Consider the following 18,131-nt stretch of genomic DNA (forward strand, 5'->3'; position numbering starts at 1 on the left):
CAAAACCTACAGGAGGGTTAGCATTAAAACCTACAGGAGGGTTAGAGCCAAAACCTACAGGAGGGTTAGAGCCAAAACCTACAGGAGGGTTAGCATTAAAACCTACAGGAGGGTTAGCATTAAAACCTACAGGAGGGTTAGAGCCAAAACCTACAGGAGGGTTAGAGCCAAAACCTACAGGAGGGTTAGCATTAAAACCTACAGGAGGGTTAGAGCCAAAACCTACAGGAGGGTATCTCTCCAGGAACAGGGTTTGAGTTTACATTTGAGTCATTTAACAGACTCTTTTATCCAGAGCCATTTACAGTAGTGAGTCATTTAGCAGACTCTCTTATCCAGAGCCACTACAGTAGTGAGTCATTTAGCAGACTCTCTGATCCAGAGCCACTACAGTAGTGAGTCATTTAGCAAACTCTCTGATCCAGAGCCACTACAGTAGTGAGTCATTTAGCAGACTCTCTGATCCAGAGCCACTACAGTAGTGAGTCATTTAGCAGACTCTCTTATCCAGAGCCGCTACAGTAGTGAGTCATTTAGCAGACTCTCTGATCCAGAGCCGCTACAGTAGTGAGTCATTTAGCAGACTCTCTGATCCAGAGCCGCTACAGTAGTGAGTCATTTAGCAGACTCTCTGATCCAGAGCCACTACAGTAGTGAGTCATTTAGCAGACTCTCTGATCCAGAGCCACTACAGTAGTGAGTCATTTAGCAGACTCTCTGATCCAGAGCCACTACAGTAGTGAGTCATTTAGCAGACTCTCTGATCCAGAGCCACTACAGTAGTGAGTCATTTAGCAGACTCTCTGATCCAGAGCCACTACAGTAGTGAGTCATTTAGCAGACTCTCTGATCCAGAGCCACTACAGTAGTGAGTCATTTAGCAGACTCTCTGATCCAGAGCCACTACAGTAGTGAGTCATTTAGCAGACTCTCTGATCCAGAGCCACTACAGTAGTGAGTCATTTAGCAGACTCTCTGATCCAGAGCCACTACAGTAGTGAGTCATTTAGCAGACTCTCTGATCCAGAGCCACTACAGTAGTGAGTCATTTAGCAGACTCTCTGATCCAGAGCCACTACAGTAGTGAGTCATTTAGCAGACTCTCTGATCCAGAGCCACTACAGTAGTGAGTCATTTAGCAGACTCTCTGATCCAGAGCCACTACAGTAGTGAGTCATTTAGCAGACTCTCTGATCCAGAGCCACTACAGTAGTGAGTGCATACATTTTGTTACTTGTTTGTACTGGTCTCCCCTGGGAATCAAACCCACAATCCTGGTGTTGCAAGCTTCATGGTCTACCAACCGAGCCGCACCCTACCAACCGAGCCCTACCAACCGAGCCCTACCAACCGAGCCCTACCAACCGAGCCCTACCAACCGAGCCGCACCCTACCAACCGAGCCCTACCAACCGAGCCCTACCAACCGAGGCGCGCCCTACCAACCGAGCCGCGCCCTACCAACCGAGCCCTACCAACCGAGCCCTACCAACCGAGCCCTACCAACCAAGCCGCGCCAACCGAGCCGAGCCCTACCAACCGAGCCCTACCAACCGCGCCCTACCAACCGAGCCCTACCAACCGAGACGAGCACTACCACCCGAGCCCTACCACCCGAGCCCTACCACCCGAGCCCTACCACCCGAGCCCTACCAACCGAGACGAGCCCTACCAACCGAGACGAGCCCTACCAACCGAGCCCTACCAACCGAGGCGCGCCCTACCAACCGAGACAAGCCCTACCAACCGAGACGAGCCCTACCAACTGAGCCCTACCAACCGAGACGAGCCCTACCAACTGAGCCCTACCAACCGAGACGAGCCCTACCAACCGAGCCCTACCAACCGAGGCGCGCCCTACCAACCGAGACGAGCCCTACCAACCGAGCCCTACCAACCGAGGCGCGCCCTACCAACCGAGACGAGCCCTACCAACCGAGCCCTACCAACCGAGGCGCGCCCTACCAACCGAGCCCTACCAACCGAGGCGCGCCCTACCAACCGAGCCCTACCAACCGAGGCGCGCCCTACCAACCGAGGCGCGCCCTACCAACCGAGCCGCGCCCTACCAACCGAGCCGCGCCCTACCAACTGAGCCGCGCCCTACCAACCGAGCCGCGCCCTACCAACCGAGCCGAACCAACCGAGCCGAACCAACCGGGCCGAACCAACCGAGCCACACAGGAACAGGGAGAAACCACTCCAGCAGTGGTAGAGGACTGTAAGAACTAGATGACTCACCATAACGTCGAGTTCAGACTCATTAGGCGGAGCAAAGATGCTCTGGACCATGAATTTGTGTTTACTTTTCTCATTGGGGTCGTAGTCAAAGGGCTGGAGCATTACTGAAATAGATTGAAGACAAAGTCACACACACATTCTAGCAACTACAAAAAAAAAAAAAAAAACAATGCTTGAATTATGCTATAATTTCATTTGAAAAGGACCAGATTTTTCATTGATCATGTTAATTAGAGCAGGACAATCTGAATGAATGTAGTTAAAATCCCGTTCCTACTTCAGGAACAATTTATCATTCATCAGAACCCTCCATCACATCACATCATAAAAACGAACGAATAATGGTGTTGCAGTTTGGCACCACGGACTGTGTGGTGGGGAAAACTGGCACCGTGGACTGTGTAGTGGGGAAAACTGGCACCGTGGACTGTGTAGTGGGGAAAACTGGCATCGTGGACTGTGTAGTGGGGGAAAACTGGCACCGTGGACTGTGTGGTGGGGAAAACTGGCATCGTGGACTGTGTGGTGGGGAAAACTGGCACCGTGGACTGTGTGGTGGGGAAAACTGGCACCATAGACTGTGTAGTGGGGGAAAACTGGCACCGTGGACTGTGTGGTGGGGAAAACTGGCACCGTGGACTGTGTAGTGGGGAAAACTGGCACGTGGACTGTGTAGTGGGGAAAACTGGCACCGTGGACTGTGTAGTGGGGAAAACTGGCACCGTGGACTGTGTAGTGGGGAAAACTGGCACCGTGGACTGTGTGGTGGGGAAAACTGGCACCGTGGACTGTGTAGTGGGGGAAAACTGGCACCGTGGACTGTGTAGTGGGGAAAACTGGCACCGTGGACTGTGTAGTGGGGGAAAACTGGCACCGTGGACTGTGTAGTGGGGAAAACTGGCACCGTGGACTGTGTGGTGGGGAAAACTGGCACCATAGACTGTGTAGTGGGGGAAAACTGGCACCGTGGACTGTGTAGTGGGGAAAACTGGCACCGTGGACTGTGTAGTGGGGAAAACTGGCACCGTGGACTGTGTAGTGGGGGAAAACTGGCACCGTGGACTGTGTAGTGGGGGAAAACTGGCACCGTGGACTGTGTAGTGGGGGAAAACTGGCACCGTGGACTGTGTAGTGGGGGAAAACTGACACCGTGGACTGTGTAGTGGGGGAAAACTGGCACCGTGGACTGTGTAGTGGGGAAAACTGGCACCGTGGACTGTGTGGTGGGGAAAACTGTGCATTACAGTACAAGTTCATTAGTTCCATGGATGTGACCCGTTTGACTCACCAGAGATGGTGACGGTGGCGCCTGCATCTATGATGCCGCTGTTGGGCCGTACACAGTATCTCCTAGGAGCTGTGGTCTTCACTTTGAAACACACTCTCCTGTCAGACGGGTTCTTCAGCTTCAGGTTGGTGGTGACGACATCTGTAAAAGGACCTGGTAGAGGGAGAGGTAGAGGGAGAGGAGAGAGGGAGAGAGAGAGCGCAAGAGAAGGTTAGGTTCAAAAACAATGGAATTCATTTGACCTGGTCCATCATCTGTTATAGTTATGTGTCCTCTGTAGTGTAGAGCCGCGGTACGAAGCTGTAGGAACCACGTATTTTAGTTACTCAGTCCCGGCTTTCAACTTCCTCTAAAAAGCTGTAATAGTAGAATGTACTGAGTGCCATTTTTAAAAACAGGGTAGTGCATCAGCAGTTGTCCGGTCGTTGCATACCTCAGAGCAGAGGTTCCCAAACATATTCGCTTGGGGGCCCCCCCACTTCCAGCATTGGAGAACACCCCCCCACTTCCAGCATTGGAGAACACCCCCCCACTTCCAGCAATGGAGAACACCCCCCCACTTCCAGCATTGGAGAACACCCCCCCACTTCCAGCAATGGAGAACACCCCCCCACTTCCAGCATTGGAGAACCCCCCCCCCCCCCCCCCACCATGCAGGCGTCACGTCTATTTCTATGGGCACAAGCACTGTTCATGATACAAACTGTTCACACCCCTCGTTGGTGGAGAGAATTTGGCAGGTTTAATTAAAGCTCATTTCCTGCAATTCTCCATAAGTTGTCATGGAGGAAAAACTGCCGTCTAAATTCTATCACCACCAAAAAGAGGGATGTGAGTGGGGGGGGGTCCTCAAACACAGAACATTCAAATCTCAATCAATTTCAATAAATCCCCAAAAGAGTTTATTTCTCTCAAATTTGGTGCACAAATTTATTTCCATTGCTGTTAGTGAACATTTCTCCTTTGCCAAGATAATCCATCCACCTGACAGGTGTGGCCTATCAACAAGTAGATTAAATAGCATGGTCATAACACAGGTGCACCTTGTGCTGGGGACACTAAAAGGCCACTCTAAAATGAACAGTTTTCTGTCACACAACACAATGCCACAGAAGTTTGTGTTGAGGGAGTGTACAATTGGCATGCTGACTGCAGAAATGTTCACCAGAGCTGTTGCCAGACAACTGAATAATAATTTTCCTACCATACGCCGCACTGGCATTACACCCAACCGGCCTCACAACCACAGACTACGTGCATGGCGACGTGTTATGGACAATGAACCCAAATGCATTTTAAATCCTTGGCAATTTGAATGCACAGTAGGACTGTCCCCGACAAAAAAATTACAAAAAAATCTTGGGTCGACCAAGAGTCCTCTGTTCTTTCGACTAATTGATTGGTTGAAATAAAAATGAATTAAAAAAAAAAGTATTTTTCCATATTTTAGACAAATCATAATGTGCTTTAATCAAATCAACTATATTCACTTAGCTTGTCTGATGCTTTAAGCTCACGGTTTAATTCAATTCAATTTGATTTAAAAAAAAAAAGAGACACAAATGATTAGATGGAGTCCAACCGCAGTTGACTTGCCAGGCTCAGTCTTGCGGCACTGTGTTAAAAAAAAAGACAGCGAGTGACTGTAACTAGCACCCGTTGTCTCTCTCCTCCCTGCTGCAGCGACCACCACAGTGTTTATCGCTCTGTCCCGTGTTGCTGAAGCAGCAAATAGAATTACAGCCATTTCTGAACCGAAAAGTTCCATTAGCGAAATCCCTCATTTGTTTAGGAAAAACACAGCCCTGAACCCTTGCTCTCTTTACGTGACACATGTACGCATCACGTGCACGTGACCTATAGCATATCATAAATCACATCAATAAATTGCCTTATAATAAACTCCAAACTTGGAAACGGGGGGAATGTTTAGGCTACTGGTTGATCATGAGGTAAAAGGGGAAGTCAGATGTTGGGAATAAATTTGACTAGTAGGGGAATATACTGGAGATCAAAAGGTAAGTTAAGGAACAAGCACTGCGTTCATATTATGTGTACCAAACAGGTACTGTTAGGTTACAATATCATTGTTCTGAACGTTTGGAACAATGTAAACAAAATAAATTATTACACCAGAGTGTGTTGTAATGTTGTTGTTTTTTTTAAAAAGCCTTTATTACCTGCAATGACAACAACAACAAAAAAAGTCTAATTCATTGGTGAATGCAATTTCCCGAAATTGTTTATTTATTGTTTACTTGAAGCTAATTACTCTAGGCTCTCTTATTTTATTTTAAAATCTAAAATTCTTGATTGCATTTCAAATCATGAATGACTCCTATGCTGTGTGATGACGTTAATTAATGACTGATACAGTAGCCTATATAAGCATTAAATATATATTGGCCTAAGTAAGTTACAGTATTAAGACTAGCCACAATGCGCTCTTAGGCCTACAGCTCCATGGTGGTGATACAAAGCTGCTATACTAAGCCTTACTAATGATATCATCTTATTAATATAAACAAGGAGATCAAGAAAAATGTGGTTATTATCAGTATTATTTTTCTGACAATTTGAAACAGTGCCCTGTATGTGTATATCTATCTATATACACACTCCTGCGCTGTCTTGGCTGGGGAAGGTGTCCTGTTGGAAGGTCAACCTCCGCCCCAGTCGGAGATGCTGAGCGCTCTGGAGCAGGTTTGCGTCAAGGATCTCTCTGTACTTTGCTCCGTTCATCTTGCCCTTCGATCCTAACTAGTCTCCCAGTCCCTGGCCGTTGAAAAACATCCTGCACAGCATGATGAGCCACCACCACCATGCTTCACCATAGGGATGGTGCCAGGTTTCCTCCAGACGTGACGCATGGCATTCAGGCCAATGAATTCAATCTTGGTTTCATCAGACCAGAGAATCTTGTTTCTCATGTTTGGAAAGTCCTTTAGGTGCCTATTGGCAAACTCCAAGCGGGCTGTCATGTGCCTTTTACCGAGGAGTGGCTTCCGTCTGGCCACTCTACCATAAAGGCCTGATTGGTGGAGTTCCTTTAGAGATGGTTGTCCTTCTGGAACGTTCGCCACTGAGGAACTCTGGAGCTCTGTCAGAGTGACCATCGGGTTCTTGGTCACCTCCTTGACCAAGGCCCTTCTCCCCCGATTACTAAGTTTGGCCGGGCGGCCAGCTCTAGGAGTCTTGATGGTTCCAAACTTCTATTTAAAAATGGAGTCCACTGTGTTCTTGTGGACCTTCAATGCTCCAGAAATATTTTTGGTACCCTTCCCCAGATCTGTGCCTCGATACAATCCTGTCTCGGAGCTCTATGGACAATTCCTTCGACCTCATGGCTTGGTTTTTGCTCTGACATGCACTGTCAACTGTGTGTGCCTTTCCAAATCATGTCCAATCAATTGAATTTACAACAGGTGGACTCCAATCAAGTTGTAGTAACATCTCAAGGATGATCAATGGAAACAGGATGCACCTGAGCTCAATTTCGAGTCTCATAGCAAAGGGTCTGAATACTTATGTAAATAAGGTATTTTTGTTTTTAATACATTTGCTAAAAAATAAAAAAAGGTTTTCGCTTTGTCATTATGGGGTATTGCATTACATACTTTCCCCCCTTATTGTAGAATAATGCTGTAACGGCCTCCCAAGTGGTGCAGCAGTCTAAGGCCCTGCATCGCAGTGTTGCGGTGTCACTAAGGCCTGAGGTTCGATCTCAGGCTGTGTCATTATTGGCCGTGACCGGGAGGGCGGCGGCCGCACAATTGGCCCAGCGTCGTCCGGGTTAGGGGAGGGTTTGGCCCGGGGGGGCTTTACTTGCCTCATCCCGCTCTAGCGACTCCTTGTGGCGGGCCGGGCGCCTGCAGGCTGACTTCAGTTGTCAATTGAACGGTGTTTCCTCCGACACATTGGTGCGGCTGGCTTCCGGGTTAAGCGGGCGGGTGTTAAGAAGCGTGGTTTGGCGGGTCATGTTTCGGTGGACGCATGACTCGACCTTCGCCTCTCCCGAGCACGCTGGGGAGTTGCTGCGATGAGACAAGAACGTAATCACGAAATTGGGGACAAAAAGGGAGTAATATATATATATATATATATATATATTTTATGAATAAGGCTGGAAAAAGTCATGGGGTCGGAATACTTTCTGAATGCACTTTTTTACAATTTATATTCACACACACACACACACACCCTCTTGTGGATAATAAATATCACGAAACTAAACAGCTAATTTAGCCTTAATTAGCTTTGAATGAACCAATTCTGAACTAAAAATTCCTAGGCTAATGGTTTAAGCCTTTTGAGGGGCTATAAAAACGGTGTACTTTGACTCTATATTGAGTTATATAACAGGCCTACAACGGGCCACACTGGGACTGGGATCTAGACTGTTGTCTAGGCCATCCATTGCTAATCTGAACATGTAAATTTACCGCTATACCAACAACAACTGACTATAAACACGACATTCTCATACATAACGTTGTCCGAGGCTATTAGCCAAACGAATGAAGCTTTCCTCAGATCAGCTAATGTCATTTGGGTCAGGATCCCATGTCCTCCATATTGGAGACGGAAGGTCTATGGCTGTGTTTACACAGGCAGCCCAATTCTGATCTTTTACCAGTCATTTGTCTTTTGATCAAATCGGATCAGATCTTTTGCCAATAACTGGGCTGCCTGTGTAAAACGCAGCCTTTGTGATCAGATCGGTTGAATGCCAAGGAGAGATGTTACCATTATTAGCCTACGTTCCCATATGGCTTCCTGTACCCTATGGGTCCTGCTCTAAAGTAGTGCACTACATAGGGAATAAGGGTGCCAATATGGAACGCAAGCTTAACCTACTGCTGCTCTCCATCTTGTGACAACTGGTCTGCTGGTCTTAAATTAAGACCTTAATTACAGTCAGCATAGTCCTAAGACGGTCCAGCTTTGATGGCTAGGGATGGGGTTCTGTTCTGTCACGTCGTCAAAACAGCTGGAGGCCAAGTCACCAAAGTCAACCAAACACAAATCACACCAATTAGTAGCTAGTTAGCCCATTAGAGAGATGAACAGACGTTATTGTTGTGTACTTGGTTTCACTGCCGAGAGGTGTTATGGTATGTTTTGCTGTGACCTGGCTTGAAAATAACACTGTTCCAGACCAAGGGATCTATCCATACACTTAAGTTAACATATTCTATTCATTCATTTTTTTTAAATGTCTAACAAAATTCCACTTTGATATTATGGGGCGGCAGGTAGCCTAGTGGTTAGAACGTTGGACTAGTAACCGAAAGGTTACAAGATCAAATCCCCTGTGCTGACAAGGTACAAATCTGTCGTTCTGCCCCGGAACAAGGCAGTTAACCCACTGTTCCCAGGCCGTCATTGAAAATAAGAATTTCTTCTTAACTGACTTGCCTAGTTAAATAAAGGTTAAATAAAAAAATATTTTTAAAAAATGTGTGTAGATCAAAATCTACGTAATAAATGGGTTTTATTCAGGCTGTAAAACTACAAAACGTGGAAGACGTAAAAGGGTATGAATACTTCCTGTATATACCAGGAGTAGCAGTACCGAGCCACTACAAGGTAGTGGAGGTATTAATGTACATATACAGCGTCTAGAGAAAGTATTCATAGGCCTAGACATATTCCCCATTTTATTGTGTTACAGCCTGAATTTAAAATGGATTACATTGAGATGTTGTGTCACTGGCCTACACACACACACACACACACACACACACACACACACACACAATGACGTCACAATACCCCATGATGACATCACAATACCCCCTAATGACATCACATTAACCCCATAATGACATCACAATACCCCATAATGACATCACAATAACCCCATAATGTCAAAGTGGAATTATGTTTTTAGAAAGTTTTACAAATTAATAAAAAATTAAAAGCTTAAATGTCTAGAGTCAATAGGTATTAAACCCTTTTGTTACGGCACGACTGAAGTTCAGGGGTAAAAATGTGCTTAACAAGTCACATAATAAAGTTGCATGGACTGAATGCAATAATAGTGTTTATGATTTTTAAATGACTACCCAATCTCTGTACCCCACACATACAGTTAATTGTATGGTCCCTCAGTCGAGCAGTGAATTTCAAGCAGATTCAACCACAAAGACCAGGGAGGTTTTACCAGTGCTTCGCAAAGGGCACCTATTGGTAGAAATAAGAGTTTTGAGCATGGTGAAGTTATTAATTACACTTTTGATAGTGGATCAATACACTCAGTCACTACAGAGATACAGGTGTCCTTCCTGACTCAGTTGCCGGAGAGGAAGGAAACCACTCAGGGATTTCACCATTAGGCCAATGGTGACTTTAAAGCAGTTAGAGTTTATTGGCTCTGTAACTGTTTTAAAGTCACCAGAGTGAAAAGGAAGCCTGTACAGAATAAAAATATTCAAAAAACAGGCATCCTGTTTGAAATAAAAGACACTAAAGTACATAGTTCAAAAATTAGATTTTTTTTTTTTTTTTAACAAGCAGCAATTTCAAAGATTTTACTGAGTTACAGTTCATAAGGAAATCAGTCAACTGAAATAAATTCATTAGGCCCTAATCTATGGATTTCACGATTGGGAATACAGATATGCATCATGACGTCGTCTGCCATCTGCCTGGTAACCGTGAAGAGCACACTTCTCCAGCGTGTCACTGGGCATCAAAAGGTGACCATTTGCCCACTTAAGAAGTCGTTAACGACGCCCAACTGCAGTCAGGTCAAGACCCTGGTGAGGACGCAGATTAGCTTCCACGAGACAGTTTCTGACAGTTTGTGCAGAAATTGTTTGGTTGTGCAAACGTAGTTTCATCAGCTGTCTGGTCTCAGATGATCCCGCAGGTGAGGAAATCGGATGTAGAGGTCCTGGGCTGGCGTGCTTACACTTGGTCTGCGGTTGTGAAGCCAGTCGGACGTACTACCATATTCTCTAAAACAATGTTGGAGGTGGCTTATGGTAGAGAAATTAACATTAAATTATCTGGCAACAGCTGTGATGGACATTCCTGTAGTCAGCATGCCAATTGCACACTCCCTCAACTTGAGACATCTGTGGCATTGAGTCGTGTGACAAAACTGCACATTTTAGAGTGGCTTTTTATTGTCCCCAACACAAGCTCCACCTGTGTAATGGTCATGCTGTTTAATCAGCTTCTTGATATGCCACACCTGTCAGGTGGATGGATTATCTTGACAAAGGAGAAATGCTCACTAACAGGGATGTAAACAAATGTGTGCACAACATTTTAGAGAGCTTTTTGTGCAAATGGAACATTTCTGGGTTCTTTTATTTTAGCTCTTGAAACATGGGACGAACACTTTAGATGATGTGTTAATATTCCTGTATTATGTTCCTAATATTACAAAAAATGTGGCAAAGAAATGCACTTTGGGGGTTTTGGGCCTCCCAAGCGGTCTAAGGCGTCACTACAGAGCCGAGTTCGATCCTGTGTCGCTGCCAGCCACGACCAGGAGACCATGAGGCGGCGCACAGTTGGCCCAGCGTTGTCCGGGGTAGGGGAGGGTTTGGCCGGCCGGCCGGACGGCTTCCGGGTTAAGTGGGCGTTGTGTCAGGAAGCAGTGCGCCTTGACAGGGTTGTGTTTCAGAGGTGGCATGGCTCTCAACCTTCGCCTCTCCGTACGGGAGTTGCAGCAATGGGACAAGACTGTAACTACCAATTGGATACCATGAAATTGGGGAGAAAAAGGGGTATAAAAATATGCACACAAACAGTATACAGTACCAGTCAAAAGTTTGGACACCTACTCATTAAATTTTTTTTTGTACTATTTTCTAATAGTGAAGCCATCAAAACTATGAAAAAAAACACATATGGAATCATGTAGTAACCCAAAAACCTAAATAGATGTTAGATTCTTCAAAGTAGCCACCCTTTGCCTTGATGACACACTTGGCATTCTCTCAACCAGCTTCATGAGGTAGTCACCAGGAATGCATTTCAATTAACAGCTATGCCTTCTTAAAAATTGTATTTGTGGAATTGTCTAATAGTGTATTTTTTTATTCACTTTTTGTCCTGAATACAAAGCGTTATGTTTGGGGCAAATCCATCACCACCGAGTACCATTTCTTCATATTTTCAAGGATGGTGGTGACTGCATCATGTTATGGGTATGCTTGTCATCGGCAAGGACTAGGGAGTTTCTTAATGCAAAATAAACGGAAGAGAGTTAAGTACAGGCAAAATCCTAGAGGAAAACCTGGTTCAGTCTGCTTTCCAACAGACACTGGGAGACAAATTCAGCTTTCAGTAGGACAATAAACTAAAACACAAGACCAAATCTACACTGGAGTTGCTTACCAAGACAACGTTGAATGTTCCTGAGTGGCCTAGTTAGAACTTTTTGAGGATCTGAGGACCCATGCCAAAACTTTTCAGCCTCCTGAAGGGGAAGAAGCGTTATCGTGCCCTCTTCACAACTGTGTTGGTGTGTTTGGACTAGAGGCCGATTAATTAAGGCCGATTTCAAGTTTTCATAACAAATCGGTAATCTGCATTTTTGGATGCCGATTATGGCCGATTACATTGCATTCCACGAGGAGCCTGCGTGGCAGGCTGACTACCTGTTATGCGAGTGCAGCAAGGAGCCAAGGTAAGGTACTAGCTAGCATTAAACGTATCTTATAAAAAACAATATATATATATAAATAAATAAACAAAAATAATATATTTTTAAAAAGTCAGATTAAATCGGTATTGGCTTTTTTGGGTCCTCCAATAAAATCGGTATCGGTGTTGAAAAATCCTAATCGGTCGATCTCTAGTTTGGACAACGATAGATCTTCAGTGATGTGGACACCGAGGAACTTGAAGCTCTCAACCCGCTCCACTACAGCCCCATTGATATTGATGGGGGCATATAACTATACTAGGATATAGCATTTGACAAAATAAAAAAAGAATAATTTCAAATCCTTAATTACATTGGGATACGTTCATATATGCCTCTATATTTATGAGTTGGAATACTAGGGAACATAATTCCTAAATTAAAATCACTGAGCTTCTGGTGATTTTACAGTCCTTTATGTCCACCAATGCCTATTGGGGAACCCTGGGATAACACTTTGATAGTGATTAGCTTTGAACAGATTATCTAGATCAGCCCCAGCTAGGGGCTACGCGTGGCCCCGGGCCCCCAGCTAGGGGGTTCGCGTGGTCCCAGCTAGGGGGTTCGCGTGGTCCCAGCTAGGGGGATCGCGTGGTCCCAGCTAGGGGGATCGCGTGGTCCCAGCTAGGGGGATCGCGTGGTCCCAGCTAGGGGGATCGCGTGGTCCCAGCTAGGGGGATCGCGTGGTCCCAGCTAGGGGGATCGCGTGGTCCCAGCTAGGGGGATCGCGTGGTCCCAGCTAGGGGGTTCGCGTGGTCCCAGCTAGGGGGTTCGCGTGGTCCCAGCTAGGGGGTTCGCGTGGCCGTGGCCCCCAGCTAGGGGGTTCGCGTGGTCCCAGCTAGGGGGTTCGCGTGGCCGTGGCCCCCAGCTAGGGGGTTCGCGTGGCCGTGGCCCCCAGCTAGGGGGTTCGCGTGGCCGTGGCCCCCAGCTAGGGGGTTCGCGTGGCCGTGGCCCCCAGCTAGGGGGTTCGCGTGGCCCCAGCTAGGGGGTTCGCGTGCCGTGGCCCCCAGCTAGGGGGTTCGCGTGGCCGTGGCCCCCAGCTAGGGGGTTCGCGTGGCCGTGGCCCCCAGCTAGGGGGTTCGCGTGGCCGTGGCCCCCAGCTAGGGGGGTTCGCGTGCCGTGGGCCCCAGCTAGGGGTTCGCGTGGCCGTGGCCCCCAGCTAGGGGGGTTCGCGTGGGCCGTGGCCCCAGCTAGGGGGTTCGCGTGGCCGTGGCCCCAGCTAGGGGGTTCGCGTGGCCGTGGCCCCCAGCTAGGGGGTTCGCCGGCGTGGCCCCAGCTAGGGGGTTTCGCTGGCCGTGGTCCCCCAGCTAGGGGGGTTCGCGTGGCCGTGGCCCCCAGCTAGGGGGTTCGCGTGGTCCCAGCTAGGGGGTTCGCGTGGCCGTGGCCCCCAGCTAGGGGGTTCGCGTGGCCGTGGCCCCCAGCTAGGGGGTTCGCGTGGCCGTGGCCCCCAGCTAGGGGGTTCGCGTGGCCGTGGCCCCCAGCTAGGGGGTTCGCGTGGCCGTGGCCCCCAGCTAGGGGGTTCGCGTGGCCGTGGCCCCCAGCTAGGGGGATCGCGTGGCCGTGGCCCCCCAGCTAGGGGGTTCGCGTGGCCGTGGCCCCCAGCTAGGGGGTTCGCGTGGCCGTGGCCCCCAGCTAGGGGGTTCGCGTGGCCGTGGCCCCCAGCTAGGGGGTTCGCGTGGCCGTGGCCCCCAGCTAGGGGGTTCGCGTGGCCGTGGCCCCCAGCTAGGGGGTTCGCGTGGCCGTGGCCCCAGCTAGGGGGTTCGCGTGGCCGTGGCCCCCAGCTAGGGGGTTCGCGTGGCCGTGGCCCCCAGCTAGGGGGTTCGCGTGGTCCCAGCTAGGGGGTTCGCGTGGCCGTGGCCCCCAGCTAGGGGGTTCGCGTGGCCGTGGCCCCCAGCTAGGGGGTTCGCGTGGCCGTGGGCCCCCAGCTAGGGGGTTCGCGTGGTCCCAGCTAGGGGGTTCGCGTGGCCGTGGCCCCCAGCTAGGGGGTTCGCGTGGCAGTGGCCCCCAGCTAGGGGGTTCGCGTGGCCAGCTGGGGCCCCCCAGCTAGGGGGTTCGCGTGGCCGTGGCCCCAGCTAGGGGGTTCGCGTGGCCGTGGCCCCCAGCTAGGGGGTTCGCGTGGCCGTGGCCCCCAGCTAGGGGGTTCGCGTGCCGTGGCCCCCAGCTAGGGGGTTCGCGTGGCCGTGGCCCCCAGCTAGGGGGTTCGCGTGGCCGTGGCCCCAGCTAGGGGGTTCGCGTGGCCGTGGCCCCCAGCTAGGGGGTTCGCGTGGCCGTGGCCCCCAGCTAGGGGGTTCGCGTGGCCGTGGCCCCCAGCTAGGGGGTTCGCGTGGCCGTGGCCCCCAGCTAGGGGGTTCGCGTGGCCGTGGCCCCCAGCTAGGGGGTTCGCGTGGCCGTGGCCCCAGCTAGGGGGTTCGCGTGGCCGTGGCCCCAGCTAGGGGGTTCGCGTGGCCGTGCCCCCAGCTAGGGGGTTCGCGTGGCCGTGGCCCCAGCTAGGGGGTTCGCGTGGCCGTGGCCCCCAGCTAGGGGGTTCGCGTGGCCGTGGCCCCCAGCTAGGGGGTTCGCGTGGCCGTGGCCCCCAGCTAGGGGGTTCGCGTGGCCGTGGCCCCCAGCTAGGGGGTTCGCGTGGCCGTGGCCCCCAGCTAGGGGGTTCGCGTGGCCGTGGCCCCCAGCTAGGGGGTTCGCGTGGCCGTGGCCCCCAGCTAGGGGGTTCGCGTGGCCGTGGCCCCCAGCTAGGGGGTTCGCGTGGCCGTGGCCCCCAGCTAGGGGGTTCGCGTGGCCGTGGCCCCCAGCTAGGGGGTTCGCGTGGCCGTGGCCCCCAGCTAGGGGGTTCGCGTGGCCGTGGCCCCCAGCTAGGGGGTTCGCGTGGCCGTGGCCCCCAGCTAGGGGGTCCGTGGCCGGCCCCAGCTAGGGGGTTCGCGTGGCCGTGGCCCCCAGCTAGGGGGTTCGCGTGGCCGTGGCCCCCAGCTAGGGGGTTCGCGTGGCCGTGGCCCCCAGCTAGGGGGTTCGCGTGGCCGTGGCCCCCAGCTAGGGGGTTCGCGTGGCCGTGGCCCCCAGCTAGGGGGTTCGCGTGGCCGTGGCCCCCAGCTAGGGGGTTCGCGTGGCCGTGGCCCCCAGCTAGGGGTTCGCGTGGCCGTGGCCCCCAGCTAGGGGGTTCGCGTGGCCGTGGCCCCCAGCTAGGGGGTTCGCGTGCGTGGCCCCAGCTAGGGGGGTTCGCGGTGGCCGTGGCCCCCAGCTAGGGGTTCGCGTGGCCGTGGCCCCCAGCTAGGGGGTTCGCGTGGCCGTGGCCCCCAGCTAGGGGGTTCGCGTGGCCGTGGCCCCCAGCTAGGGGGTTCGCGTGGCCGTGGCCCCCAGCTAGGGGGTTCGCGTGGCCGTGGCCCCCAGCTAGGGGGTTCGCGTGGCCGTGGCCCCCAGCTAGGGGGTTCGCGTGGCCGTGGCCCCAGCTAGGGGGTTCGCGTGGCCGTGGCCCCCAGCTAGGGGGTTCGCGTGGCCGTGGCCCCCAGCTAGGGGGTTCGCGTGCCGTGGCCCCCAGCTAGGGGGTTCGCGTGGTCCAGCTAGGGGGTTCGCGTGGTCCCAGCTAGGGGGTTCGCGTGGCCGTGGCCCCCAGCTAGGGGGTTCGCGTGGCCGTGGCCCCCAGCTAGGGGGTTCGCGTGGTCCCAGCTAGGGGTTCGCGTGGCGGTGGCCCCCAGCTAGGGGGTTCGCGTGGCCGTGGCCCCCAGCTAGGGGGTTCGCGTGGCCGTGGCCCCCAGCTAGGGGGTTCGCGTGGCCGTGGCCCCCAGCTAGGGGGTTCGCGTGGCCGTGGCCCCCAGCTAGGGGGTTCGCGTGGCCGTGGCCCCCAGCTAGGGGGTTCGCGTGGTCCCAGCTAGGGGGTTCGCGTGGCCGTGGCCCCCAGCTAGGGGGTTCGCGTGGTCCCAGCTAGGGGGTTCGCGTGGCCGTGGCCCCCAGCTAGGGGGTTCGCGTGGCCCGTGGCCCCAGCTAGGGGGGTTCGCGTGGCCGTGGCCCCACAGCTAGGGGGTTCGCGTGGCCGTGGCCCCCAGCTAGGGGGTTCGCTGTGCCGTGGCCCCCAGCTAGGGGTTCGCGTGGCCGTGGCCCCCAGCTAGGGGGTTCGCGTGGCCGTGGCCCCCAGCTAGGGGTTCGCGTGGCCGTGGCCCCCAGCTGGGGTTCGCGTGGCCGTGGCCCCCAGCTAGGGGGTTCGCGTGGCCGTGGCCCCCAGCTAGGGGGTTCGCGTGGCCGTGGCCCCAGCTAGGGGGTTCGCGTGGCCGTGGCCCCCAGCTAGGGGGTTCGCGTGCCGTGGCCCCCAGCTAGGGGGGTTCGCGTGGCCGTTGGCCCCCAGCTAGGGGGTTATCGTGGTCCCAGCTAGGGGGTTCGCGTGGCCGTGCCCCAGCTAGGGGGTTCGCGTGGTCCCAGCTAGGGGGTTCGCGTGGCCGTGGCCCCAGCTAGGGGGTTCGCGTGCCGTGGCCCACAGCTAGGGGTAGCGTGGTACCAGCTAGGGGGTTCGCGTGGCCGTGGCCCCCAGCTAGGGGGTTCGCGTGGCCGTGGCCCCCAGCTAGGGGGTTCGCGTGGCCGTGGCCCCCAGCTAGGGGGTTCGCGTGGCCGTGGCCCCCAGCTAGGGGGATCGCGTGGCCGTGGCCCCCAGCTAGGGGGTTCGCGTGGCCGTGGCCCCCAGCTAGGGGGTTCGCGTGGCCGTGGCCCCCAGCTAGGGGGTTCGCGTGGCCGTGGCCCCCAGCTAGGGGGTTCGCGTGGCCGTGGCCCCAGCTAGGGGGTTCGCGTGGCCGTGGCCCCCAGCTAGGGGGTTCGCGTGGCCGTGGCCCCCAGCTAGGGGGTTCGCGTGGCCGTGGCCCCCAGCTAGGGGGTTCGCGTGGCCGTGGCCCCCAGCTAGGGGGTTCGCGTGGCCGTGGCCCCCAGCTAGGGGGTTCGCGTGGCCGTGGCCCCAGCTAGGGGGTTCGCGTGGCCGTGGCCCCCAGCTAGGGGGTTCGCGTGGCCGCGGCCCCCAGCTAGGGGGTTCGCGTGGCCGTGGCCCCCAGCTAGGGGGTTCGCGTGGCCGTGGCCCCCAGCTAGGGGGTTCGCGTGGCCGTGGCCCCCAGCTAGGGGGTTCGCGTGGTCCCAGCTAGGGGGTTCGCGTGGTCCCAGCTAGGGGGTTCGCGTGGTCCCAGCTAGGGGGTTCGCGTGGCCGTGGCCCCCAGCTAGGGGGTTCGCGTGGTCCCAGCTAGGGGGTTCGCGTGGCCGTGGCCCCCAGCTAGGGGGTTCGCGTGGCCGTGGCCCCCAGCTAGGGGGTTCGCGTGGCCGTGGCCCCCAGCTAGGGGGTTCGCGTGGCCGGGGCCCCCAGCTAGGGGGTTCGCGTGGCCGTGGCCCCCAGCTAGGGGGGTTCGCGTGGGCCGTGGCCCCCAGCTAGGGGGTTCGCGTGGTCCCAGCTAGGGGGTTCGCGTGGCCGTGGCCCCCAGCTAGGGGGTTCGCGTGGTCCCAGCTAGGGGGTTCGCGTGGCCGTGGCCCCAGCTAGGGGTTCGCGTGGCCGTGGCCCCCAGCTAGGGGGTTCGCGTGGCCGTGGCCCCCAGCTAGGGGGTTCGCGTGGCCGTGGCCCCCAGCTAGGGGGTTCGCGTGCCGTGGCCCCCAGCTAGGGGTTCGCGTGGCCGTGGCCCCCAGCTAGGGGGTTCGCGTGGCCGTGGCCCCCAGCTAGGGGGTTCGCGTGGCCGTGGCCCCCAGCTAGGGGGTTCGCGTGGCCGTGGCCCCCAGCTAGGGGGTTCGCGTGGCCGTGGCCCCCAGCTAGGGGGTTTCGCGTGGCCGTGGCCCCAGCTAGGGGTTCGCGTGGCCGTGGCCCCAGCTAGGGGGTTCGCGTGGCCGTGGCCCCCAGCTAGGGGGTTCGCGTGGCCGTGGCCCCCAGCTAGGGGGTTCGCGTGGCCGTGGCCCCCAGCTAGGGGGTTCGCGTGGCCGGGGCCCCCAGCTAGGG

The 18,131-nt window shown here is 54.5% G+C and overlaps 1 protein-coding gene across 1 annotated transcript in view; it reads right to left on the bottom strand.

Annotated features, from left to right (window-relative positions):
* Positions 1 to 18,131, bottom strand: part of LOC115170202 (vesicle-associated membrane protein-associated protein A) — a 45,527-nt gene that overhangs the window by 12,506 nt on the left and 14,890 nt on the right. The window contains exons 2-3 of the mRNA XM_029726593.1: positions 3,529 to 3,681; positions 2,241 to 2,344 (exon numbers count right to left, since the gene is read on the bottom strand). Of these exons, the coding sequence (XP_029582453.1) occupies positions 2,241 to 2,344; positions 3,529 to 3,681 (257 nt within the window). The remainder of the gene's footprint in view (positions 1 to 2,240; positions 2,345 to 3,528; positions 3,682 to 18,131) is intronic.

Source organism: Salmo trutta, chromosome 31, assembly GCF_901001165.1.
Source record: "Salmo trutta chromosome 31, fSalTru1.1, whole genome shotgun sequence".
NCBI classification, from domain to species: Eukaryota; Metazoa; Chordata; class Actinopteri; order Salmoniformes; family Salmonidae; genus Salmo; species Salmo trutta.